The sequence below is a fragment of the Drosophila takahashii genome, chromosome X (genome assembly GCF_030179915.1).
Source record: "Drosophila takahashii strain IR98-3 E-12201 chromosome X, DtakHiC1v2, whole genome shotgun sequence".
In the NCBI taxonomy this organism is placed as follows: Eukaryota; Metazoa; Arthropoda; class Insecta; order Diptera; family Drosophilidae; genus Drosophila; species Drosophila takahashii.
Window position 1 is genome coordinate 2,894,855 of NC_091683.1, and position 27,753 is coordinate 2,922,607.

The 27,753-nt window shown below is 39.3% G+C and overlaps 1 protein-coding gene across 1 annotated transcript in view; it reads left to right on the forward strand.

Annotated features, from left to right (window-relative positions):
• The window catches only part of LOC108056115 (uncharacterized), a 94,399-nt gene that overhangs the window by 31,160 nt on the left and 35,486 nt on the right, over positions 1-27,753 (forward strand). Inside the window, exon 2 of the mRNA XM_070218908.1 lies at positions 10,898-10,955. Within this exon, the coding sequence (XP_070075009.1) occupies positions 10,953-10,955 (3 nt within the window). The 5' untranslated portion in view covers positions 10,898-10,952. The remainder of the gene's footprint in view (positions 1-10,897; positions 10,956-27,753) is intronic.

Below are 27,753 nucleotides of genomic sequence, written 5' to 3' on the forward strand. Positions count from 1 at the left end.
TTTGCTTCCCGGTTTTTCAGGGGGATTAAGTGGTTAGCGCTTCCCTGAAAAAATTGCATATTTATACTTACTTTTATAAAACGTTTAAAGTACTAAAACCCATTCCCTTCAATTTGGAAGTTCAAAAGTTTGAGGTGGTATTACTTAAGTGGATTTGTTTTGCTTTGCGACTCATTATCGTTTTATTTCCATTTGGTGAGACCGGAAAAAATCTGTGAAATTAAGAGGAATTTTTATTTGAGGCCCACTGTACTGTAAGTCGAATGCCTGCAGCTTCTGTGGTGCGTGCAGACAACTAATGCATGCCTCAATTTTGTTTGATTAGCGGCTAAATGAATGAATGAATGCTCATTCGCATTCCTTCCTTTCCTTTCCATTCCTAATCCCAAATCCACCCATGGAAACCGACCGACTGACTGACTGACTGAATGGCTGACTGACTCTGACTGCTCAAATCGCTGGACGAAGGCAGTAAATTCAAATTTGAAAAACGAGCCAACTTTTCGCCAGGCGGAATGAATGGAGCATTGCTGGATTGCAGCATTGGAGGACTGGAGGATTGGAGGACTTAGCCTGGCCAGAACACACGACTGGCATACTAAAGAGCCACTCGAACTCGAAACCGAAACCGAGGAAAACAGAGCGTAGAGCGCCATCTGGAGGTCAGTCAATCAGTCAGTCAGTTAGTCCGCAATCCACAATCCACAAACAGCTGAAGTTTCATTCTTCGGCACTTCGGAGCGAGACGAGCAGAGAAGAAGGCAAGCTTTTGACTATTGATAAGAATGGGCAAACGTGCAAATTGAAATGGGCCAAATGGGGGCGTGTATGCACAGTACGACTCAATTTAATAGCACATTTACCACCTTAAACGTCTTCAAGGCACTTTAATTTCCTCCAACAATTTCTCAGAACAGAAATGTGTGTAATAAAGTGGATTGCCAAGTGTATCAATTATTTTCGGAAATTAATAAGAGATATAAAATTAAGATTTAATTCATTTAAATGTGTGAATATGGTTGAATTAGATAAACGAAAACCAAAAACCGAAATTTGAAATTTATTCGGAGATTTTTTCGGACTCTTAAAAGACCATACAAACCAAACTACAGATACTTTTGGGAATAATAAAGAAATTTATAATTAAGATTGAACTAATTTAAATGTGTGAATATCGAAAATCGAAAACATAAATTCTGAATATATTTTCGCATTTTTTCCGCGACTTTTTCGGACTCCTAAAATACAATATTTTTCATGGATCATCTTTAGTGCTAAAGTTTTCCCCTCATCTGTGCAGTGTGTTTGAGGAGGGGCTGGGGGCGAGAAGAACACTATAAAAATCCTGTGGCTCAAGGGGTAGACAAAGCCAACGGGTTTGCACATCTAACTATTTGGAATTTACTTAGGGAAATTACTTTGACTTTGTTGCTGCTACCATGCCCGTCGGTCATTGTTGATGTTGTTTATGTTGTTTCTGTTGCTGTGGCTGCTCCTCCTGTTATGTTGCCATTCCGTGTACACCGATATGCAATATAAATGTGCCCGAATGCAAATAGGCATTGTTTGACGAACAACTAGAGTCGAGTCGATGGCCTGGCAGCAGCACAACACTTGAGTGAAAATCAATTTCTAATTTATTGCGGTGTTACTGCAAGGCGTTGGGTTTTCAAAACGCCCCCGGGGGCATTCGAAATGGAGTTGCACACATAATCAGCGATTTACAATTGCCACATTTCACATACAGCAATTGTGAGGATATATAAGACATTACATTTGTGCAGCATAAAGTTGCCTTGGGTTCGATATGCAAACCATTGTTGGATAGTTTAAAGAAATAACTTTCTTATTCGCTCCATATTTTCAGCTCCTTTTAATTGAATTTAAAATTTGAGAACAATCGCTCTCATTTAAAGATTAATCGTTCTTAAATTATTCCTTTATTATTTTCTAGGTGTTTATGTTCTTAAAGCTGTGTTTTTTTTATATTTCTTATTATTATTTAAGGAATTAACTACTTTATTTATTCTAAAGTAGTCATATTTTTTCTCATTAAATTTTAAATATTAGAACAGTGTCTTCTCATTTAAAGAAAAGTCGTTCATAAATTATTCCTCCTACATTTTTCAGGGTGTCTATGTTATTAAAGCAGTGCTTATTAAACGCCTCGTTGCCAGTTAAAAGAAACAGTTAAATCAATTTTTCGCCCAAACCCAAAAGTCCTTTGATGTGGCCAATATAATAACGACGTTTTTGAGGGGTGGCAAGTGGGTGTTTTAGTAATTAATAAAATTGCCACTTGTTGCGTGGAAACAATTCGCAAAAGCAGTCGCAAAATCAAAATGATCATCGTCAACTGGCCAGAAAGAACTCTAAAAATTTTATGAGCCCGAAAGTATTGCCATAAAATACATCTCAACCCCCAACTTTTGGCGAACAAATGCTGTTAATTTTTATTTGAGCCTTTTGTTTAGTCTATTAAAATGACATTCTGCGGTTGTTGTTGTTTTTGTTGCTGTTGCTTTTGCCTGTCAGCCAGCTGTCATCGCCACACAAATGAAGTCATTAAACGACAGAGACTGCGCGTTTGGCCGACATGGCGTATGTGTGATTTTTGATGTTTGCTTAAACTCTTTATTTTCAATTAAAAATTCTCTGGCGGCATAAACATGGCTCATCAAGGCGTTGCTTATGGGGGGTTATGTGTGGGTTATGGGTGGGTTGTATGTGGGTGGTGGAAAAACATAATATATAGGGAGGGCCGCGAGGGCGTGGCCCTGATGCGTGTGTGTTTGTTCGCTTTTTAATGAAATCGCGTCTAGACGACGACGACGAAAATGAGAACGAAAACGATGGCATTGACATCGCTTAATGGACAAAAAACAAACAGCAAAAAATAAGATTTATGCATTAATAATTTCAAGTTAGCAAACAAAATTTATCCCAGATTTTGATTAAAATTTAGTAAACTTTAAGTATTGTTTAAGAAGATTTTTTTAAATTCAGCTTATCAAGTCCACTTTTTTACTTATTATTTATTTGTTTTAAAAGTTTTATTTTAGGCGATTTTTAAAATTCAGCCAATCAAGACTACTTTATTTACTTATTGTTATTTATTTTTAATACAAGTTTTCTGCGGGGAAAAGGGCTATGAATTTCACTAAGATCAACAGATATTTTTGTGGATAAATTTGCTCTAATGATTTTTCTTTTTTCGTCTTAGTGAGAGTACCAAATGGCGGTCCTTGCTGTCTGGCAATTAGCTTTAATGCTGTTGACTGCCTAAGACGAAAAGGGAAATGCCAAGCACAGTTTCCACAGTTTTCCCAACCCATCCCCATCCAAAGCCCTCGAAAAGCCTCCCCGATAGTTTCATGTTGCCCAATGAATATGAAACTATGAAAGTTTCGCTCCAGCGAAACGCGAAAGGAAGCCGAGGCGAGGCGAAAAGTTTTCAGGCAATTTACAAATATTTTATGCAACTATTTATTTTACTCATTATTTGCGCATTTAACGTGGGCGCCGACGCCGTTGCCAAAGGGGGCGTGGCAGGCCATTAAGCGCCGCTTAAGTGAGTTGTGCAGCTCCCGAAAAATGGAAGAAAAAATAAAAAAATACAAGCAGGATGAGCGGGCCAACTGAGGCATCAAATTCAAAGCATTTAAGAATGCAAAATGAGGGGATTTCGGCCAAAATGCAAATGTGAAAAGTCACCAAGGTGCCGGGCGAAAGGATAATGCCGGAAGAAGAAGGACTGCGTCGCCGGATGAGACGGCCAAAGTTTTGGCTAAGTGTGGACAAACCTGATCTGCGATGCAAACGATTTGTAGATAAAGTTTGTCCCCTGTAATCCCCCAAAAATACCCCCTAAATAGTGCGAGTGAAGAAGGAAAAGGGAGGAAAATGAGTGGAAAGTACGAGGAGCTCAACTTGGACAGCGGAAAATTGTGTTTAACAAGTTTAATCAACCTCTGATCTCTTAATACTAAATGTTATAATATAAAATAATATTTTTAAAAACAAATATAACGTATAAATCATTTATAATTATTCAAAAATAAGTTATTACAAATTTACTTATAGAACTAAGGAAAATTCGTGTATTATTATGACTTTAATTGTATTGAGAACATGTAAATATGCTCTGCATATATCGTAGATTTTTGTTGATTAACTGGCAATAAAACTTGCTAGTTTTTCCCGGGGGAGAAAAGAGAGAAATACCAAAATCGTACTCGATTGCTGGCTTAGCCCGGCCACGAGCACAAATTGGAAAGCTTAGCTGAGTAAGCCAACCTCTGGCGGTTTTTCCCGTTTTCCCCCGTTCGTTTTCCCGCGTTTCCACCATCCTGACCCTGAACACATCCTTGTGGTTTAAGAGCCCGGCTCTCAACACGTACGCACGGTGATATTTACAACTTTTGGCTTGATTTTTATTGTGCTCTGCTTTCAACCTTGAAAACAGTGAGCTCGCACTTTTAATTAAATTGTTTTGCATTAAACAGGAAGCTGGTCACATTAATATTTCAAGGTACCCCCGCCCACCCAAAAAATAGAAAAGAAAACCCACTCAAATGCGTAAGCTGCTAAGGAAGTCCCATCCTCGGGACTTTTACCCATGTCCGAAACTATTTCCATCCCCAAATGTTTTTGCTTATTTTAATGCCGCCCCAGCGCTCACTTCTAGCAGAAAATGGTCGAAATGCCTTTGTTTTCTTTTATGGTGCGGATTTTCTTGACTATTGAATTGAAAAGTTTATTTACTTTACTTTGTCTGCTCCCTCCAACTCCCCATCCCATTTGCCCATTTCAGAATCCCCACGCCTCGTGGCCTTCGGAAAGACACCTTTCTACCTTTTTCTTACCTTGACCATGACAGTCAATGTCCGATTGTGGGCATATATTTTCCCAAACCGCTCCCCCCTTCCCTTTGCTTTTTCGGGATGCTTTCGCTTTCTCGGCTCACGACATTGTAAAATTTTTTGGCATAAAGTTAATAGCATTTTTGATTACTATCTAAATAGGTTTTTGTCCCATTGACCACAAAAATGTTTGGCCTGGTCCACCCTGCCGTCCGTTGATGTTGTTGTCGTAGTTACGGATCCATGCATGTCCTGTGTCCTGTGTCCTGTATTCAGAGTCCTGTGTCCCCTTGAGTCCCCTATCCCGAGTGCCATGCACAGGACTCATAGCCACTGAGCCGAGCCAAATTGCGATTCTTCTTGTTTGCAAAAAATGTGGAAAAACAAAAACAAACAGGGAACGGGAAAAAAATGAAAAATCTGCAATAGGATTTAAGGGGGATGAACTGGAAATACCCTAACTTAAAGCTTCTTTGTATTTCGGCCAGAAACTATAATAGTATAATGTCGACAATTTTGATACTGTCAAGTATCGATAATTTGCATGCTTTAATAGGAGGCTTTATAAAAAATAAATAATGTAATAAATACTCTAAATAACAATTTTATGAGATTTTTATGAGGGAAATGTAATTTGTTTGTAATAACAGAATGCTATTTTATTTTTTAAGTACTGATAGTGCAAGGACCCCACATCAGATGTAGAGCATTTCGAGTCCAAAAGACCGAAAATATATATGCAAAAAGGGAGAGGACGGCGAAGGACGAAATCTGTGCCTAAGCCTAATTTTGACTCTGTTTTGGGGACAAAGGTTGGGTTGTTGGAAAGAGGGCTATGGCCACTGTGGCTGCTACTTCAACAATGCCAGGATTGCCTCTGTATCCTGTATCCTGACTCTGATCCTGTGACCCCCTTCCAAAATATTTCCCCACAGTTTGTTTGTTTCATTTATCCTATTTTTTATTTTTTTCTTCTTTTTTGCGAGATATGTTTGCCTTGGGTATTTTTTTGAGTGAATGACTGAAGCGGCTGCAGCTGCAATTTGGTGGCCAGCCAGATGGATGGGAAAATGAAAAGGGAAAGTCCACTTATTTATGACATTGCTAAAATTATGTATGTATTTTAAGTAGCTTACGAAATTGGCTTAAAAACGATCGACACGCAAATTAATTAAAATATTAAATATAATAATAATAAAAAAGCAACTAATAAAATAGGTAATTCTTACTTTTTGCTTTTGCAGATTTTCTTGTGTTTTCAAAAATACAGGAAAAGGTTATACTTATCAACTAAAACCAAATTGTTAATACTAGTACTACCACTTAAACTTTCCTGCACTTCTAACAATTGTAAAACAATTAAATTTAAACCAATAAATAGATAGATTAAGTAGATAGAAATTAAGAGAAATTTTTCGCTTTAAATCTTATTCTGCAGACTGCTCAATCCCCAAAAAGTGTGGGGATCCCTCTCCCGTTTCCCACTACCCATTTCCCATTTCGATTCCCGTTCGCTCCTTTGGCTCCTGATTTTCCATGGCACTTAAGTGGAAATGATGAAGACCCTCGCCAAAGGTGTGTGAGTGGGTGTCTGTCAGTGTGTGTGTGTGTGTGTGTAAGGCGCACGTTTGTGAAAAAGGCATAAATCTTATGTGTTTAAGTCGGTTTAACATACGAGATCCTAAAGTGTTGATAGCGCCAGACTATAAACTATACGAGTATGGGTATGGGTATGTGTGTGTCTATGAGCCTGTCTCAAACTTTTCCACTTTCCCATGTCCATGTGTGTGTGCATTTATAACAGACATTTCATTGCCTCACTAACGAAAGGGAAATATTCAATGAAGCATGCAGCAAATAAAGGTGAAAACCTTTTTCTCTTCGCCAAACAAGGCGGCAGAATGTAGAATGTGGGATGTAGTTGGTAGTGAGTGAGGTGCGGAAAACGGAAAAAGGAAAACGGAACGTCACTGCGAGGTGGGATTGATGAGTTTATTGGAGCTTCAGGTGAACGAATTACCTTGAAATCAACTTAACTAAATTGTTTAACTGTTAACTACTTAAGCACTTTCTTTGAGTAGTAAAAGCATTGGATAGTTATTTAAATAAAGTATAATTATTTCTATTTGTTTGATCAATCAGATGTCTTAAGTTTCCTTCACCTTTTATATTTTTATTATTATATCTTATTGCATTGGTTTGCCTTAATTAAGTTTTTTAGATTTAAATTTGTTAATAAGAACTCAAATAAATTGTTTAGTTTTCAGATGTTATATATTTTATATTAAATTTGTTGTTATTAAATCATACTTTCAGATTTAGTTAGGAAAAGGTATAACCTTTAGTTTAGAACCTAATCTAGGCTTCGGAGCTTTTAGTGAAATACTTGAATACATATTTTTTTATTTTATGAACTTACCCCGAAACTTCTCGATCCACCCACTTCACTTGGGGCATAGAATTTGCAACTATTTGGCACATGTGCTCTCTCTCTCCTGTTTGCCCAGTCGGCATCTACAATGCGTATTGGGCCATATTATTCACACCCATAATGAATAAAGGAAGTCAGTGACGGGGGGGTGGGCGTAGGGGGCTGCGGCTGAAGGGGGCGTGGCAGGTCAGGGATTCCGGCGAGGATGACACAATGAAAGCTGAAGCTGTCCCGACTTCCTCTTTCGCACTCAAACTCCCATTCGCCCAGATGGCAGATATAGGCTTATTGTATGAGCTAAAAATGCAGCCACACATACAGGTTCTTGGTCCTTCGTCCTGCGTCCTTGTTTGGGGAGGGGAAACCCCCCGCTCAGTCCACTTAACTCCGTCCAGTCCCAGCGGCTCACTCACACAGAATGCGCTCAAGCGTTATTTAAGACACTTTGAAATCCTCTTATATCGAAGCTTATCAGTTGCTCGAAATAAAAATGCGAGACAGGAGGGTCCAGGACTCGCAGGACTCGAAGGACCTCAAAGGATCGGCAGGGTGGCTCGTTTCTGCTCGGTTCTGTACGGTTGAGATGCGACGAAACGAAACGAAATGAAACGAAGGTAAAGACAAAGGCCAAAATCAACGGGGAGCAAGTACAACAATGAAATAAATAAAAAACCGGAAACGGGCGAAACGGAAGTGTTAATCTGGGTGTGGTGGTGTGTGTGTGGTGTCTGTGTCTGTGTGTGTGGATGACCCTTAGCTTCCTAGGCTTCAGTCGAAAGTTGAAGCTGCAAGGACTTGAGACTTGGGTGACAAAGGACCCATCCACACACAAAGGCAATTGGGCTGTGAGCCCACCCAAAGGTCAATAGCTCCCCCCGGAAAACCCCCAACTACATGGCTCCACTTAAAAGAAAATGGGGTAAAATATGAGTAAATTATAAACCAATTACTACAAAATGCTTAAATATTTTGTAGAATTTATTAAGTTACTTATGATTTTTTAAACGTATTTGTTGCGCAGTACATTAAAAATATTCCTAAAAAAAATAAAAGAAATATGAAAATAAAGATATTTCAAATGTATATTTGTAATACATTTGATGTTCGTAATGATACTTAAATTTTGTATTTCTTTTTTATAAATAGTTTTCAGTATATTTGATACAATAATTCTCCCAGTGCATCCCTTAGTTTGGCTAGGCCAAGCAAATAAATTTCAACTCCTGCCAAAGCTGACCCTTCGCTCCTGGCACAATATTTATACGGCCCCCTCCTCCCTTCGCCGCCCCTGGCTGCTTTTTTGCATTGCATTGCCAATAAAAAGCTGACCATGTGAAAAGAAGAAGGCAAAGAAAGAATGTTTCGCTGCGCTTTCACTGAGGTTTAAGTGTGGGTGGCTGTGAATTGCTGGGTTGCTCGGTGGAAAAGTCCGCTATAAATCCAAATTACTTGTGGCCTGCCAAGCGCTGGCTTTGATTTAATAACATTAAAGGCTCCTCCACTCAATTGGCAATTCCTTAACTGGCTGGATGAAGTTCCCGGCTTCCACAGCTTCCTATTTTTGGTATGCCAACTTTCCCGCAGATAAATGAACTGTGCGTGTCTCAAATGCGACAATGAAGCCAACCAAACCCCTTCAATGGGCTTTAAACATTCGCTTCTTCAAAATTAAATTAAATATAATACAAATTTTAAAAAATATACAAATTAAAAAAATAACAGTCAAAAAGATTAAAAAATATTTAACAAATTTTAAACATATTATTTACCCCTTCTTTTAAGCTGGGTCTCCCTAGAAAGTAGGGCATTCCAACTTCAGTACTGCCTTTACAATTTTTTTCGCCCCTAAATTTCCACTCACTCACTCGCTGCTCTTGGCATTTGTATGCAAACTTGAGTAAATAGACAGACAACAGCCTAAATAAAGCAAACAAAGCCAAAAATACACATGCCCATAAAGTGGAGATGGGAAATGGGGAAAAATGATAAAGGATAAGGGAAGGGCAAGTGCGCGCCACGCTCCTTGTGTCTCAGTTGTTTCTGTTGCCCTGGAAAATTGACGCTGAAAATTGATGCCATTGGCAATGTTTTTGTTTTGCACGCTTTGCCATTTTTCTAGCTCGCTGACTGCCGAGGACAGACAGCTCCCTCCCCATGCACTGGGCGAAACGGGAGCACAGTTAGGCCTTAAAGTTGGGAGATTATATAAGAGATAGAAAAAAAATTATAAGAAAAATCTAGTTATAAAAATTACATTCCCAAAATATTTATACACCGATTTGAATGCACTTTTAAATATTTTCACATTTAAAAGTGTCTAAAAGTAAGCAACAAAATATTTATAAGCCAAAAATGATAAAAATTTATACAAGAAGTCGACTATAATTTATTCACAGCATACACACATACACATATTTTAATCTTTCGTTTAAAATGTCTTATTTGTATAGCAAAGTAGTGACTTTTTTTGGTTTACAGTGCATTTCGCGAGTGTGCCATTTCGCGAGGGCTGCCTGTGGGCAAACAGACAGAGCTCATTGACAGTTTAATACAAAAAGTTCACTGCCTGGCTGGGGCACTTGACACGTGCAGGGGCGTAGAACAAAGAAGGGGTGGTATAAAAGAGGGATGCAGTGACAGAATCCGGAGTTATAGCCGGAATATCTGCACGGCCCAATTTTACAATTAGAAAAGTTCTCGCTACGCTTTTGACTCGTTTAAGCCGCAAATTGTTGTACGTCTGTCTGTCTCTTTGGGCTTTTCGAGTGACTGCTACATGGCTACAAACTTACACTTAACATGCAGCATGCAGCATGCGGCACTCGTGTGTCTAGAAAGTTTTGCATTTGCAATTCACTTGGCACGGCAAATAAATCAAATGCACTCAGCCGTGCAGCCAATGTCAGAGTATTCGATTCGGTCTTTAACTATCAGCCATCGGCCATCAGCCAATTGCAGCTTTAACTTTAATTAACTCGGCTTCACTGATGACAAAAAATATGAAATATTGTATTTAATTATGTGATAGCCAAATGGGCCATCTCTTTTTTCTCAAAGTAAAAAACACACACATGTGTATTTGTCAAGAACTTGTTTTCCAATTAATAAGCTAATTATAATGAAATGGTCGAAAGCTTTAATGCATTATTTCCAGGGAAATTTGATTTATCGTCAGGATTTTGATAGTAATCTGAATTTTCGTTTTTTTTTAATAAAGATTTCAAAAATTAAAATAGTAATTAAATGAAATACAAATATTTAATATTAATTTTTTACACCTTCTAAGCAGCTAATTAATACCTTCAAAAAGTGTAAATATATTTTACTGATGAAATTGGATTAGTTGGTTTTTAACCAATTTCTTTCTTTGTCTTACTGCCCATAAAATGCCAGTTTGCCCTAACAATATGTTAATTGAGTGAATAATCAACTCTAATATTTGTGCAATGACAAAAAGAGCATATTTGCTTTTGTTTTCCCCATCGAATGGCTAATTAATTTCAAAATTGTCAATATTTATTTTCCTTGTTATATTTACTCTTATCATATTATTAATACGTTTTTATCAAATTTTTAATAAAACGACTGTTTTTTCTCTTTTTAGGTAAATAGTGTTTTAGTTTGGCAAAGAAATTCCCGGAGCGTTTAATTACTAATCGATGGTAAGTGCTATATCCATAATAATATCCACAATATATCCATAATATATCCAAAAATAATTTCCTTCGAAAGGGGAACTAAGGCCACCAAATTTATGCAACTTAGGCAACAATTACTGTTCGCAGTTGTGTTCGCCATGCAAATCGCTGGCTGCCCTCATAAGTATGCAATGCTTTTTTGCTCCGCTGCCTTCTTCTTTTTTCCCTCTACCGCTTCACCGTATAAATCATTCGCATTTGAACTTTTGGTCATTTGCACAATTTTCTTACCGCGCAAATTCTCGTTCTCGCTTTTTTTCTATTTCTTCTACTATTTTTTTGAGGTTGGCCTGCATATTTCGCGCTCTTTTGCCTCAATGGGAATCAAGAGCTGTAATGGTAACCTGAAGCCTTGAGCGTTGCCGTGTAACGTTAACTAATGTAAAAAGTTGCCATAGCTATAGCTATAGCTGGATTGCCGGGACTCGGACTCATTAAGAGTTTGTGGCATTTTAATTAAATGCAAATTTAATACGCAAAGAAAATGCAACACACAAAACTGGCTGGCAAACTGGCGAAACCTGCAAATGGCAGCGGAATGAAGGCGGAATGACGGCGCCACGGGGGTCAGGGGTCAGCGGTCAGAGGTAAGGGGTGAGAGGTCAGTGGAGATAGCTCCTTTCAAAGCTGATTTCAGCGCCAGGAACCCCTTTGTTTTTTGCGCAGCTGCTCAACGGGGCAACAAATCATCTAACCGATTCGCCGGGCTGTCGGTTAATGTGCATAAGTGAGTGCTGTAGTTTTTGTGCACCGTGCTCGAGATCAGGATTCATGGCGAGCATAAGCGAACAAGTGTTCATTTATAGCGTTCGTTATTGAGCTTTAATTACTGAGTTCTCATTTGAAGGTGCCAAAAAGTGTGCAACAAAAATGTGTGATTAATCTGAAAGTTTGATCGATTTTACTGCATACCTTTAGACACCTTTAAAATGGATCATTCTATTTAATATATTTAATTTTAATAAAAACCTCATTAAAAGAACACCTGAAAAAAGAAACAAAAAATCTCATATCACGTATACGTATTTTTCACATCACGTATCCGCCGTGTTAATTCTATTTGCACCGAAACCTCCTGGGCGGCCAAGGCAAAAAAACAGTTTGGAGAGCCGAACACTTGGCATAATAATTAAAATTGTATAGCGACTGATGTGAAAAACAAGTGGCATCATTTAAACAGTTGCAGTCCTCGGCCAATTGCCGATCCCATTCGATCACGCTTTATTGTGTTTGAGCCTTGTAAGTAAATCACTTGGAAAAAACGGAATAATTTTTTAATTGCATGCGGCAGAGCCTTGGCATCGCAGGCCGTTGGATTGGTTTTTTTTCCCCGTTTAATTTTTAATTCGGACAACGGGACAACGTCAAAATATAAATTAAAAAATAATTTCGAGGTTAATTACAATTATTTACTCACAATGACATCGATGATTATGATGTCGATTGTTATGGCTTTATTAACAGCAGCAGCAGCAACAGCAGCTAGCGAATGACAACGACAACGACATCCAGCCAACATCCAACAACAAAAGCACGAAAGTAGCAATAATAATAATAATAATATTAACAAAAGTGACAGGGGCTAAATGAATGCCGGGAAATGCTGGAAATCAACCACATCTGCTCGTCGGACATCGGACAATAGCCTCATTACAAAAGGGCAACCTCCGTGATCTCGCATATTGTTTATTCAAAAGGCATTAAAAACTTAATTGCATTTAAAGTGAATTAACAAAGCCTGAAAAGACTTCTTTTCGGCGCACTAATGAAATTGGTTGAGTTTTAATAATGCGAGAGTGCTGGGCATAAATAATACAAAATCAATCAGTTCGAAAAGTTGCCATAAAATTCCCTTAAATTCATTCAAATATATTTGTTTTTCAAAATGAGTAAATCGACTGCTTGCATTGCATACTAATGGTATGATCATAACTTCTTAATGAATGGTCTGATTTAAAAATATTCTTCTACATTTCAATAGGTATTAATAAACACAACCAAATGGCATTTACACTTTTACAAAATCTAAATTTTATGTATGAGTTTCTTAGCACGTAGTTGGAGGCTTAGTCGTGCCCAGATTCTATATTCTTCCGAGTGATTAGGAAAATCTTGCTCATTCTGACCACGACATTCTGGCATTCCCATTTCCATTGTGTTTTCACTGGCTTTCTCTCCTCTCACATCAATTCCATGCATACTGATTCCAATTCTATGGCATTCCCCAATCGATTTCCACTTGTGCTCCTTACTCCGATTACTTCACATCCGAGGAATTCGAGAATGAAGTCCTAACCAAACAGCCGCAGCGGCAAACAGGAGGTGCAAATGAAAAACTCGCACAATCAACAAGGAAAAAAATAGGAATACAATAAATGAGTAAACATAAAGAGCGCGCGTAAAGCAAAAATCCATGTAATTGTAAACAAATTAATGGCCATTGTGGGAACTGTGCGTCAATGAGCACGCCACAACATCAACATCAGCATCAACAATAAAAATAACAATGGAGTTGCAAGAAGGGAAAAAATGCAATCCTGCAACCCGGCCCTTTTGGCATTTGTGAAATATTTGCGGCAATTTGCTTTATGCAATATTTGCATTATGATTATTGCGATTATCATTACTACGCTTCGAATCGAATAAATTTTAAGCTTGCCCCGCAAAATGGCTGCATTTTTCTTCGGTTTTTCCTTTTCCCTCTGTAAGTTTTTCTGGTCCTTTTTCTGGTTTTTCCTCCGACCAGCGACAGCTGCGCAAAAAGGAAGGAAGCAAAGGAACTGACCCACAAGATATTAACTGGAGGTGTAAGCCCCATGCCCCTGGGTTCTGAGTTCTGGGTTCTCTGGGTTCTGCCTCTGAATTATGGCTCTGCTCCTGCTCCTGAATGGGAATCTCAAGATGAAGCTGAAAGCTGAGACTCCGAGACTCTGAAGCTGAGCATCCTGCATCCTTTATCCTTTATCCTTGCTGGACGAGAGGCAAAGACATTTTCACCCAAGGGGAAGTCGAGTTGAGAGAAGTGCAACTTTCGCCAAACTTGATTATTTATTGGCCGCGGTCAACAAAATTAGATTGCCATAAAAAATAGATCCCTGTTTGTTGCGATAAGGTGTCGAAACTGCTCAGCAAGACTACCTCGGCCATGAATTATAAATATATAAAGTTCTCGAGCTTTTAAACAAGTGCTGGCAAGTTCTTTTTAATTAGTTGGAGATGGCGATGCGCTCTTGGATGCGATTATCCATGCTATCTTAATTTAGTGCCAATTGAGCTGTTCGACTTAATTTAACTGGGAAGTTTCGTGGGCAATTTATTTATTTATTTTACTATTACATAAAAAGTAATAATTGTAGGTATTGTATTCGTTTTGGCTTAATTTAAAGGATTACAAGTTAAGCCAAGTTGGCTATAGTACACTATAAAATATTTAAAGTCAATATGATTCACATTTTATCTAATATTTTCTACATTGATTCAAAAATATTACATGAAATCATACAAAAATAGATATTTATTTTTACCAATCCACTTTTTTTATCAGTGTAGTAGTGCTGCATAGAGTGCGGTCCTTTTGGTCCTTCTTACTGTTTTTTGTCAGCTCTTTTTTATGCGGCTTGGAGGACCATTATTTATGAACTGAGCAACTGAGCGCGCCTGCAAGTGTGCAACGATTATAATAATTTTAGCTTATAATGTGTTTTTTCACGTCCTCACGATGCTCCTTTCTCTCGCCTCCTCGTCTGGCAATTTGCTGATTTATTCGCACTTAGGTGACTTAAAGTATCCTGTCTGGGCAGCCGGGTGTGTGTGTGTGTGTGTTTGTGTCTAGCAGCTCATAACTTTAGTGCTTACCTTGTTGTGCAACCGGGAATCTGCTCTCCACACAAAAGGCGTCTGCATTTAAAAATGCATTAGCGTAAATCAATGAAAGCCATGCCCTTATGATTGCCACTAAATCTCCTTGGGACCCTCTGTGTCTTGAGCCCTGGCCAGCAGACTCGTGTCAAAGATCCCTGTCCCTGGGCATGCACTTAAAAAAAAGGGTACAAATAATTATACAATATTAGAAAAAAAAACTATTTTGGAAAACATTTTCATTTAAAATTTTGAATAAAAAAAACCCCTATATGCTATTGTAAATTTATTTCTATTTATTCGCCCCATGCATTTAAAACAATGTTAGAATAATTATTAAAAAATTAAAAACATAGTAATTATTATTCAAAAAGAGAGAGCAAAAACCTACTTTGAGGAAAGTCTGTAATTCCTTTAATTTGAATTTAAAAAGAAAACGTAAAGTCTTGTTTGAACTATACAATATAATTTGTTGATCATTTTCTGAATTTTCTAAGTGTTTTAGCCTTTGTTTATCCTGGCTAATGCATTTCTTGACTGAATTTATAAGAACTTATACCCTCTTCTCTTCTTTACTTTGTTCGAGTGCAGCGAAAACAATTTCGGTCGCAAATTCTGTCGGCGGTCAAGTGAAAAATCACCGAGTGGTGAGAAGGCCAAAAGCAGCTGGCCCTGCGGTGTGAAAAAGCCCATTTATACAGTTGAAAGTTGAACAATGGCGGGTCAACGGGTGTGGGGTCTTTGACCCCTTTGACACCCACTTCCTGCGATCGAGGACTTTTGCAATTCGATTTGATCAACTTTTAAGGACCTTTAAAGTCCTGCTTTCTACTCTTGTCGGGCTTCTCTTCTCCTTTCCTCCAGGCGACAATGCAATAAAGTTGTTAATTTTATTATACAACACGAACACGGCCACATGCTCACCCACACACCCATACACATGAAAGTGTTAATGATGCTTTAAATTTGGTGCTTCAAGTTTTCATAAGCTTAATTGAATTGAGAAGGAGGCAAAGGCGGCGGTGGATGTGGAAAGGGGGCGAAGGCGGGGCTGAGGCGAAATTAATTGAAAATGAGCGTGCGTAAAGCTGGTACAGTGCGTTTCGGAACGGGCAATTCGACGGCAGGCCGCACAACCACTTGGAAAACCTTCCACCAACCACAAGTAAAAATGCTGGTTAATTTTTGGAGATCCTAGGTGAATCATCAAAGGCAAAGGAAAAGCAAAGTGAATTTGTGCCAACTGGAATTTGTTTATTTGTATTTAACATTCATTCACTGTTTAATTAAGAATTAAAGATTTTCGAAAATTACTCTCTGATTTTTAGTAGAAAATGCGCCATGAATATTTAACCTAATTTAAGTTCGCGGCTTGCGGATTTTTTGCCTTCGATCGTTAAAATTCGCAAAGCACCGATCCACACTGTCTGTATCTACACTGTTAAAGAAATAGAGTAGTAAAGATTCATAGTACATATTTGAATTAAATATAAAACGAAATATTAATACAAATCATTTTAAATTGACTGTTTTCATTTGCAAATATTTTATATTTGTTGGTCATAAAAATATTTAAAATTTTCATATCATTATATCATTTATATCATATCATTCATTAATATTTTCATATTTAATATTAATAAAAAATATTTAAATTGAACATGAAATCTTTGGATTTACTGCTGTTTTTTTTTTATCAGTGAGGTACCTACCTACAGTGCGTGATGAAAAATGTTTTATATAATCCAATTCGTATGGCTGTACATGTATATATACGATTTACAAGGGGCACGTAGCCAGAGAAATGCAATTGAAAAAGTTTTTAATTTATTTCGAATATCGAAAGACAAGGAACTCGGCTCTGCGTTGCCTTTGCCATCCTTATTCGATCCGAAATGCCTTGACTAGGCCTGTTGGCGCATCATTTATTTATCACTCATACGCCGCGTGTGGCGCACGTTCATACGGTGTAAGTTAATAGCCAGCACTCAACATAATATAACAAAGTGTACGTACATATATGCCATACATATACGATATGCCACCCCCGTTGAATCTGTATGCCATAAAGAATCCGCTTATTATGCATTCAAGCCGAGTTTTGGCAACTGAAAAACAAAACCAAACTTAAGTGATTCCAGACACACGCAAAAAGGTGAAAGGGAAAAGGAGACAGGGATATATAGTAATAAAGCCAATTGAGACATTAAAACTTATGCTTATCTGCTCAAGCTCAAGCTCAGGATTCAGGCCAAAGCTAAGGCCCAGGCATCCCAGGATGAGGATAAGGATAAGCAGGTGACCCCGACAATGCCAAAAGGTGACACAAATTCACCAACTCACACCCACACATATGCCCAGCATTTAACTCGCTCTCCCTCTCTCTAAAAAGCACTGAGAATAAAAATACTTAACAGATTATTAAATATTACTTGTAAAGATTATAAATATACTACTTTAAAATACCAAAGTTAGTATTTTTTAAACAAAAAGCACTGCGAATAAAAATACTTAAAAGATTATTACTTATAAAGATTATAAATATGCTACTTTTAAGAACCAAAGTTGGTATTTTAAAGTAGTATTTTTATAAATCTTATGAAATAACTGATCTTGATCTTAAAACAAGTGTAACATTTACATAGACATAGTGACCTTGTCTTTTGCCATGTTTTTTCTTTGTGTAACCAGCAGTCCTTTAAATTAAAATGAGTTAAAATAATTAATTATTTAGTTAAGTAACTTTTTCGCTCTGTGCATCCAGCCTTATTTCGGACGTTGGACGTTGGGGATCCTGATTCTGGCTTGGACTCGCATTTTCTGGTTTTGGGACAGGCGGGCGGGCAGGCAGCTCCGTGGCTTCGAGTGTCCCAGGAAGTTGGCATAATTTATGAACTTGCACAGCACACACACACATGGAAATACACACCCACACAGAGACATATACCGAAACACGTAGCACGACAACAATAATAATTCAAATATTCATTTATACGCACGACAATTCTGACATGAATCATATTTTTGCCTCAACGCCTCCGGCCACGTGGTTCAGGTGGTTCGGGTGGCTCAGGTGGTAATGCCAAAAAGGAAGTTCTTGCAGTCGGGGTCACCTTTTTCAGATAAACATGTTCGCACGGCAAATGAATGATCATTAGGAGCTCGGTGTTCGAGTCGCGAATAAATCAACTGCGGCCAAAAACTAAGGCGAAACTTCAGCCAGTTCTATTAACGATTTTCTGCGACTCTGGGCAAAGTTGACACCTGAGCTATCTACGCTTTTCTTTCTACTTTTTCGAATGCACTGGGAAAAATAAAGAAAATTATATTAAATATACTCGCTATAATATAAAATATTTAATTAAAAATAAAAGAGTAACAAAAATAATTTAAATAAAAGAAATGTATATATATAATCCTGAGATATAAGATACTATCACAAAATAAGTTGATCAATCTAATTAATATTTTTGTCAAGATTTTTCTTCGTGATTCAAAGAGGATTTTCTCAGACTTTTCCGGGATTGCATGCAGTTAGCGTTCGCCGAATGCCGGGTAGCTGCAATTGCTCGGGTTAGGTCACGGCAAAGGTAAAGGTAAAGGCAAGGCAAATTGCCGAAACTTCGTCCTTGTTCGTCCTGGCCCCACAGAAATGAGCACAATTTATGTAGCACACTTATTTGCGCGCAGCTTCTATTTGAGTTCTGTGCGTGTGTGTGAGTTTGGGTGAGCGAGCATACATTTGCAGGCGTTGAGGAAAATCCACAAAACGGGCTTTCCTCATAGAGGAGTTTCCCGATCAGAGTCGCACCTTTCACCTTTCACCTTTCGTGACGGGAGGCCTCTGATAATTGCTCGCTTACACTTGTCTCCGTTTCGCAGTGGCAGTTAATAAAAACCCCACAGCCATCCAGCTGAATGACGCGTTGTAATGCCAACTATTACCAGGATATGCCAGGATATGTGGGTGTGAAAGTGGGTGTCCTGTTTGTTGTTGCTGCCGTTCGTGCCTGTTATGTGTTATTGTACGCAGCTACGTGCTGCAAACTGTCAATTGCGTATTTGTCAATAGACCGAGTTCCCAGTTAGAGAGCCCCAAACCCTGCCGATGGAAGCCAGAGATGCGGGGGATATTTTAGGGATAGCAGGGTATCTTGGAGATAAGATATCATTCATCATGGCATAAAAAAAGAGTAATGAAAATAAATAATTATAAAAAATGTACGCTGGGATTTATTGTATTTATAAAATGTTTGATTTATACAGTGAAGGATTTCAATATAAATTTTATGTTGCATACTTTTTGAATACCACTTTTCCTTTTTTTTTACCCGAATTGATAACTTTTATTATAATTTATTTTATCAGTACCTACAAGTACAGTACTTCACATCACTGACTATGCCGAGTCGCAGGAGTCGCTTTGTTTTCCGGGAGCCCTACGTCCGCACTCCTATTCGAATTCGCATTCGAGTGTGTGAAGAGCCTGCTAGTTAAGTAGACAACGCCTCCACGAATAACAACAGCTGCGAGTATGACAAACGTGTGAGTTGTGGGCTGTGTGGGCTGTGAAATGTGTCCCTTCGACACATCCTCAGTGACATTTTTCAGTCGAAGCTCTCAGTCTTGGCACGTTAATTCAGTTACCATGTTAGGAGTCCAATCTGTCCCACTGATGCCCTGCAATTTGCACATCTGTTGCGGCATGGCTACAATATCATTGACAGCTTTGCTGTAATTATGAAGTCCACTTGGCCAGCACAAAAACGATAATCGTGTAGATTAAAAATCGCAATCCGCTTAAGTGGCACTTCAAAATTTCTATATCAATTTCACAGAAAATAAAATTAATGTGTCATTTTGTAACTACTTTCCCCATAAATTCAATGGCAATTGGCATGGAAATTGGACATTTTGCATGGCAGAGAAAATGTTGAAACTCGAGTATCGAAAATTGAAAGTTTATTTTTAGATGAGACCAAAAAAACAATGGTATTTGATTTTATAATTTTATGCACTCAGCAGGGGTATCAAAAGTTAAGTATTTTCAATAAAATTAAAAGAAATTCTTAAAAATATAGTATTCAATGGTCTCAATCAATTCCTTCCAACTTGTTTTTATTGTACAGTCAGCTCTTTCAGTTACCGTATGAGTTTTTATTTTTTGTCAAGTCTTTTATCGCTGTCAAGCGGAAAAGCGGAAATGGTAACTGCAGACGGAAAGGAAACATATTGTTGCTGCATGCCTGGCCACGCCCCCTCCTCCTCTGACTCGATTCAGTCCCCTTTTGACATATGTCCTTCGTCCTTTGTCTCTAATATGACCGGCAAACAACTTCAGACTGGAGCGGCAATCTTACGCTCGCTTTGCTCAGCTCCATCTTCTTTTTGATCAGAGGCGTTCGAGGGGGTGCTCTAAATTAGTTAGGGATTCCCTTTATTTGTCTAAACCAACCTGATTTGTTTCCTTTCCTTTGCTATCTAAAAATGTGCCAAGTTCAGCATTTACTAACTACCCATACTACCCACCCGAAACCAGCTCATTCGAAGCTCCCCCTTTACGGCGCCCCTGATCTTCGCCTTGAGTCTTTGACTTCGTCACTGCGCTACATGAATAAATGGCGCATGTTATTGTTGCTCTAAGTGTTTGTGTCAATTTCGAGCGAAATGAATAATATGTCATGTATGTCGCCGATGTTGTCGGCCTTTGTCTTCGTTATTTCCACACGAGGAGTGTGTGGGTCTTGTTGGGAAATCCTTTCGGCCACAGTGGGCACTCGCTCAAGTGGACTTGGCAGGACTTTCTTGGCCGCCGCTCGGGCATAATTTAATTAATTGGCATTTTGACATTTTCTTGCTGAAATTTCCGTGGCCACTCGGCCGTTTTGGTCGATGATTAATTGCCCGCCTTTGGTCTGACCTCGGCTCGATAACTTATCGGCCAATGTCCAGCCGCTCCCGTTGTCCTGGATGTCCTGACTGTCCTAGTTGCCCTGCTTGTTGTCGCTATTGTTGTTACCCATGCACTCGAGTTGCTCGGCTGCTCCGATGATTCGCTTTCGCCACCCGCCTTGTTTGACTTGGCTTTTGAGTAACTTAAGCATGCTTTTCATTACGTTCCATTTGCTGTGAAAATATTTATCTAATTCATTGATTGGCAGCCCACGAGCGAGGTCGCCAAGGACCTAGAATGGTTGGCGAAAGGGGTGGTGCGATTGGATTGGGTTAGGTGGACTTATTCCAATTGACAGAGATGGGTTGTAGTTGAACCTGGGTGCTTGACTACCAGTTCCCAGACAAGCATAGAAATCATATATGCGACACAGGGAAGAATCGACGTGTGCCCAATGCAGGATAGGCGTGTGACTTTACAGTTAGAATGGCCTTTCCCTAATAACAGTGTCTTAAAGTTATTCAAAAGGTTTTTCAGCCTTCACAGACAGGTATTAGCCCAACCGAAAGACAGAACATCAAGGACATGGGTGAATGGGTGGTGGAGGAGTCACTCCTTACCCATCCAATACCCATCCACTTGTGCCATATGTACGGTCATTTGTTGCTCAGTCCGGAAGAGAAAAGAAGGGAAGTGGATGTGAAAGGCAGAGGCAAAGTGGAAGTCGAGGCAGATTTATAGCATTCAATATGTTTTCAATACTTCCGCGAAACCGTCAACGGCAGCAGCGAGAGCTAAATAACCGCTTGAGATGAGAGACACAGAGTACACTGGGAGAAGGGGCACTATTAACTTAAATATAGCATTATTTGCAATTAGGTTAAATGGCACATTTATTCTGATATTTAGCAGATGGCATTAAATACAATAATATGTATTTACACTCCCTTTTTCGCTCTCTGCACTCGAAGGGAGGTACTTTTGGACGCCCTAATATATTTCTAAGCGCCTCGTATTGCAACGCATCCTTCATGGAATGCTGCCAATGGCAACAAGACAGAGGACCGCGTGAGGAGGAAATGAGGGGATGGTTCGGAAGGGAAGGACGGGTCCTCGGATCCTCCTAGCAACCTCGCAACATCGCATCCTGGCCAGAGACGGATGTGTGGATGAGCTTCGGCGGATGCGACTTCGACACATGTAAGCACACAATGTGCCGAGTGCAGGCTCCATCGGATTCACTGCTCGATGCACATGAATGCATTTTTCCACAAAATTTAACTTTTATGGTGGGCGACTAGCCAGGATGTGAGGGGCAGAGGCTTTTGTCCTAGTCGCAGGTCCCAGGCATCCTGGCAACCTTTTCACTCGGAGCCCTGCTTTTTGTTCCTGTTCCGCCTTCTACTTTCTACTTTCCCCTTTCCACTTTCCCTTCCTGGCCAAGAACTCTGCTGCTGCTGCGGCGGCGGCTGTCAGGTGGCCGACATTTCTCAGACCCCGAATTCCTTGTCAACGCGTTTATATTGCAATTGCTGGTTGATTGGATTTGCCAGAAGCCAGACAGAACGGGGAGTCTCCCCTGCCGATTTCCCTTTCATTTCGCTTATGAATTCCAAGCGAAGCCCTGCCAGAACTTAAAGCTCCGATTGGCGAGGAGACTGGGAGACGAGAAACTATTTCTGGTCCTGCAAACGATGTGTTAACAAGCATGAAATCTAAATCAAACCGCAAACACGCAGCCCATACCGTTCGGGTCTGCAGAATCCCCTCTGGTCTTGCCATTGCAAAATGCTACAATTCATGATTGAAATTTAAATTGAATCTGTAATCTGAAACAAAATCTAATCGAATTATAGCAACAAGAACGGCTGAGAGTTGGGACCAGGATAAGGATGGGGATTCGAGGAGGTTTCGAGGAGGTTTTCGTGATGAGAGGAATGACTAGGAGCACTCGACTGGGGAGCAACGCCACGCAGAAATCAGCAAAGTTAAACCAATGCAAAAAGCAATGGCAATCAACCAGAGCCGGGCAAAAACAAACCTAAAACCAAACACATGGGCGACAGGCGGATGCCCTTGATAAGTCATTTATTTCTTAGACTTTTCTATCGAATTTTCTCTATCTTAAATTTAATGTTCCTAATTAATATTCCAAAGGTTTTAGTAATTTTATGAGAAGCTGTAACACTTTCGAAATAAAAAAATAAATTAAATGCATATTATAAATACCAATCGATATAATTATTGACTGTTGTATCTGTAACCATTAACAAATCACCGATAGGTTATGAGCTGGCCATTAAACGCGATGAGTGTGTTTTTTTTACAATTAATGAACCGGTTAAGATGCGGTTACTTAATTTAAATCAGTTTGCAGTTTTTATGAACCTATTATAAATGATAAATGCCCTCGACTGCTGTTCAGTAATGATATTTAAGGCTTGAAACATTTATTAAGCGGCAGAGTGATGTAATTTTAATCGGAATTTATTTCCAAAACTCCAACGTAACCAACAAACTCCTTTCATAAGACCAAAGATCCAGGGAAACTAAAAGGGCGAAGAGTTCGACCAGGAGGAAAAGGTTGGGCTTTCCTCTTGAAAAAATGCCCATCTGCCGCTGCCCTTTGGCCAATTTAAGCAGACAAACCCGAAATGGCAACATCATCAATGCCAAATACCAACTACCAGCAGATAAAATCTCTCTGCGTGTGTACTTCTGTGTGGATGTGGGAACGCCGAGAACGAGAACCCGCCTCCCCAAAGCCATATTTAAGTCAATTTACATGCAACAATCAATATTTTTTGTGCAAATAGTCAACCCATGCCCCGAAACCCGAACTCGAACCCGAACCCAAACCCCAAACGGAAACCAAGTCTAAGCCCAAAACCCAAAACCCAGGCCAGCAGTCAAACAAAAACCCAAAAATTTGTACACAATTTTCAATCTCGGCATCATGAGGACCGCTCGACTAAATATGAGCGGGGAAAGGGAAAAGGACGACGCAGTGCGTCCTCTTTGATGGCCGGCCCATGTTGGTAGCCAAAAACTTAACTAATAACTCCTCGGTGTATCAGGAGACTAGAGCTTTCCCCAGAGCCTCTGAAATACTCGGCCACACTGTGCAAAAAATATTAGAGCATTTTTCCAATAATAAATATGAAGGTATATTTTATCTGCAGACAACCAAGATAAGTTCAGGGTAAAATGGTGACCCAATCACTGAAGGAACTATTCCTACAAATTAATAACAATACTAGTCCCTGTTCAGGCGCCATGTGTTATTGTTTAAAATGCTTCTAAAAACCTCTATGAAAGCTAAAAAGAGTCGGTTTTAAAATGGTGTCCTTATTATCAAGGATAAGATTATAAGTTATAAGTTATTAAACAATTCCAACAATATCAGATACATTCCCAAATTGCTTAAAATCCTCTGAAAACCAGGGATATTCACAAATATTCTTTAGTAACTATAAACTGCCAACACTTTGCATTTCTCCCAGTGCAGGCTGCAAAACTTTGAGGCCCAGCAGGTCCATGCGAGGGTTGCCACAGCAATTGCTAATTCGAATCGGCAGGAATGCGAGATGGGCTCTGCATTTTTCGATGTTCGCCTCGCCAGGCAATTGTTTTTCCTTGCAGCTCCGCCGCCGCGCAGCTCGGGGATCCTGGATGCCTGGATGCCTGGCAAAATGTGATTTATCTGCTGGGGAAATTTATTTGGCCAGCAGAATACACGAGGCTAAAAAGGCAAAATGAAATGAGAACTACCAGGCCATGTTGCTCGTCGTTCGTTGTTGTCTGTGTTTTGGCCTTGCCTTTGCAATTGCCTTTACGTTTGCAAGACAACAAACAAGCAGCTAACAAACCAGGGGAGAAATGCGACTTGGACAACAACGTTTATCGTGGCCCTAAAAGTAACACTGACCCAAATACCCAAATACAATTCGCCAATCTCCGGGCTGAGGGGCCAATGATTGGATAAACCCAATCAGTACTGAGTAATGTTGGCTAACCTGGTAGTTTCTAGTTTTCTTTTACTAGAAAATTGAAAATAAATCTTACTCAAATCATACATATGTTGCATTCAGCAAAGAACCTGGCCAATATATTGAATCAATCGAAGATGAAATTCAAAAACAGGGTGTTTAGTCGCAAGTTCAGCAAACAAACAAGCAATCTTGTAGCAGTTCCCACATGGCGAATTTAATGGACACTCCCTCCCCCGGAAAATCCGCCCCGCCCGTTTTCCATTTCCATTTCCCATTTCCCACCTGCTCGACACATGCCTTTGTATGTTGTGCATTGTAAAATCCGCTTAAATTGTAGCATTTAACGTCCGCCCGGGGCGAAGGAAGCTCGGTAGGTCGGTAGGTCGGTAGCTCTGTAGGTCGGTTGCTCTGTAGCTCTGTAGTCCGATTCTCTGGATTGGTGGCACTTCAGTGCGGCTTGTGTGCGGTTATTTTACGGTCAGCGGAGGGTAAATTTTCGTGATGATAAGTGCGGAGTGCGCTTGTCGGCGGTCGAGTGTATCGTTATCTTCCCCGGGCTGCTAAGCCGCTTACCCCGGCTCCGAAATTCCAAAATTCCCAAACCAAGGGAGCTTGGGCCTCCGGCAGCGGACTCTTAAGTTCGATACTTCTACCCCGATCTCTAAGTTTTCATTCTGAATGAATTTCTAGCCAAACTTACCAAAAGTTCTCCATTAATAACTAAGAAAAACACCAACTTACGATGCAAAAACACATAAAAACACAAATATTTTTGTCAAAAGTGAAAAATCTAAATTTAGGACTAAAAAACCTCGTTTTTTGGTCGTTAAATTGCCTAAAATGGTCGGAATATGGAATGTCATACCTTGTTGAACTCGTAATTTAATTCCCAATCAATTGGCATTTAAACCTGAACATTTTTAATTTTTGCCATTTTTCGAAAAAAGCGAAAATTGGGTCAAAATTTAATTTTCTCAAATCAGTCGCAAAGGGCACTTATATTAATTATAAGGTCGTAAGCTGCACAAAACAGTGCGCCTTTTTGATTTGGGACCATTTTTGACCAAGTTACAGCAAAAAATCTATAATAAAAAATCACATTTTTACCAAAAATCTTAATCTTGATTATTCACCTAAAAAAGGGAGTATTTACTATTAGTATTTTGGTCATAAAAATGGAAATAATGGTCCTGTTTGGCTGGGAATTCAAGGCATTATCCCCCTTATTTCCCTTATCCCTCAGCCTCTGCAATTAATCGGAGGAGCACAAAAGTGCAAGGCATGCAATCGATGCACCGAATATATTTCCATGTCGATCGCAGCGGGGAATTGCAATTTATGTTCGGCCCTCTTCCGCCGAATCCTGAATCCTGCATCCTGAGTCCTGAACTCTGTTGCTGCTTCTGTATCTGTATCTCTGGCCCTCTCTGTTTTGGCCAGGTAGCGGGCAATGACGTTCGGCTGCAATAAAACTGTCAGTAGTCTCAAAGCGAGTGGGTTTCTTACATCGCTGGGCATACAAAAGTTGGTAAGGAAAATGCAACGATTTATTGTGGTCTGGCTGCCGACGGCCGACGGCTGAACGCTGAATGCCGATTGCCAATAGCCGATTGCCTTGCAAGGACCTCGCCGCACAAAGGAATCCGACCGAAAGATTCATGGCCATGCGAATTTAACAGCCATTCGCCATCTCCCTTCCCTTTGGCCAAAGAGGCCAAAATACCCGCGCCAATTGCCAACTCTTTGGGTTTTGGGTCGATGCGCTCCTGTCTCCCGGCGCCACAGTAAAGCCTCGCACTCACACCCCTGACACAAATTTAAGTTCCAGTTTCTGCAAAAAATTGCTTTAAATCAATTTTGGCCTTGACATTACAGTATTTTTATTTTAAATGATTTAAAGACCTTGTATTTTACACTGCGATTTTAATAACTTCAATTTAATTCAAATTCGATAAGTAATTAATATAAAATGGAACAGTACAAAAGTGAAACCAAAACTTTAACCAAAAACTTTATGCTTAGATTTTCAAATTTTTCAAAATCGTATTTTTTAAGGCTCTTTTATGGAGTTTTATTACTCGCAATTTAAGGTCATTATTTTTTAAAACCTAGAGCTTGAAGAGCAAGCTAAGTTATGAAATTGTAATCATCTAATAATTAATGGTAAATAAATTTACAAAATACAGGCAAAGCAAATGAAAATCGAATGGAGAGTTTAATAAGTCTTGGCGGCCTCTTATTTCCTTATAGCGATAAATTTAAATATCAATTTGGCTTGGCAGCAACGAAGTTGGCCGAAGAGTTTACTGAAAAGCAATGAAAACAATACGATTACCTTTATCAGTTTCAGGTTTTTCCATGAACATTTTTTTATTCCTTTTTATTTTTTTTTTGCAAAATTTGTTTCGAATGTTTGAGATTTGTATCTGTGTGTGTGTGTGTGTGTGTGTGAGTGGCACACGCATACTCACGCACAGGGGGCTCAAGTTAGCCGTTTTGAATGTTGTTGCATACTTGTAGGCGAGGAAAAGTTTCATGTAACTTTGCCTGATTCAATGATATGAAAGAAAGTTTGACATGTGTAGCAACCGTCAACGACGACGACGACGATGCCTTCCATCGAATGCAGCGGCAGCGAAAAATTGTATTCCATTTGAAAAATAAAAGAGAAAAAAAATAAGCAGAAGAAAATTCAAGGCGGAAACTTTTTCTTTTTTTTCGTCATTTTCCTGAGGGAGGCAGAGCAACAGCAGCAGCAGCAGCAGCAGGCAATTGTCTCGTGTTCCGCCTGATAAAACACAACAAGAACATAATTTATTTCCACAAAACTTGAAAATAACATGAACGCAGAAAATGTATAAAAAAATAATAAAAACGAAGGGGAGCCAAGGCAATGAAATTTATGGCCAAGTTTGAGGCACTCCCTTTCCATCGACCCAAAACACGGAGAAAAATTAGGCCTTGCGTTTAATCAATATTTTCCTTTACGAGTTTTTGCAAATCGAATTCATATTATTGC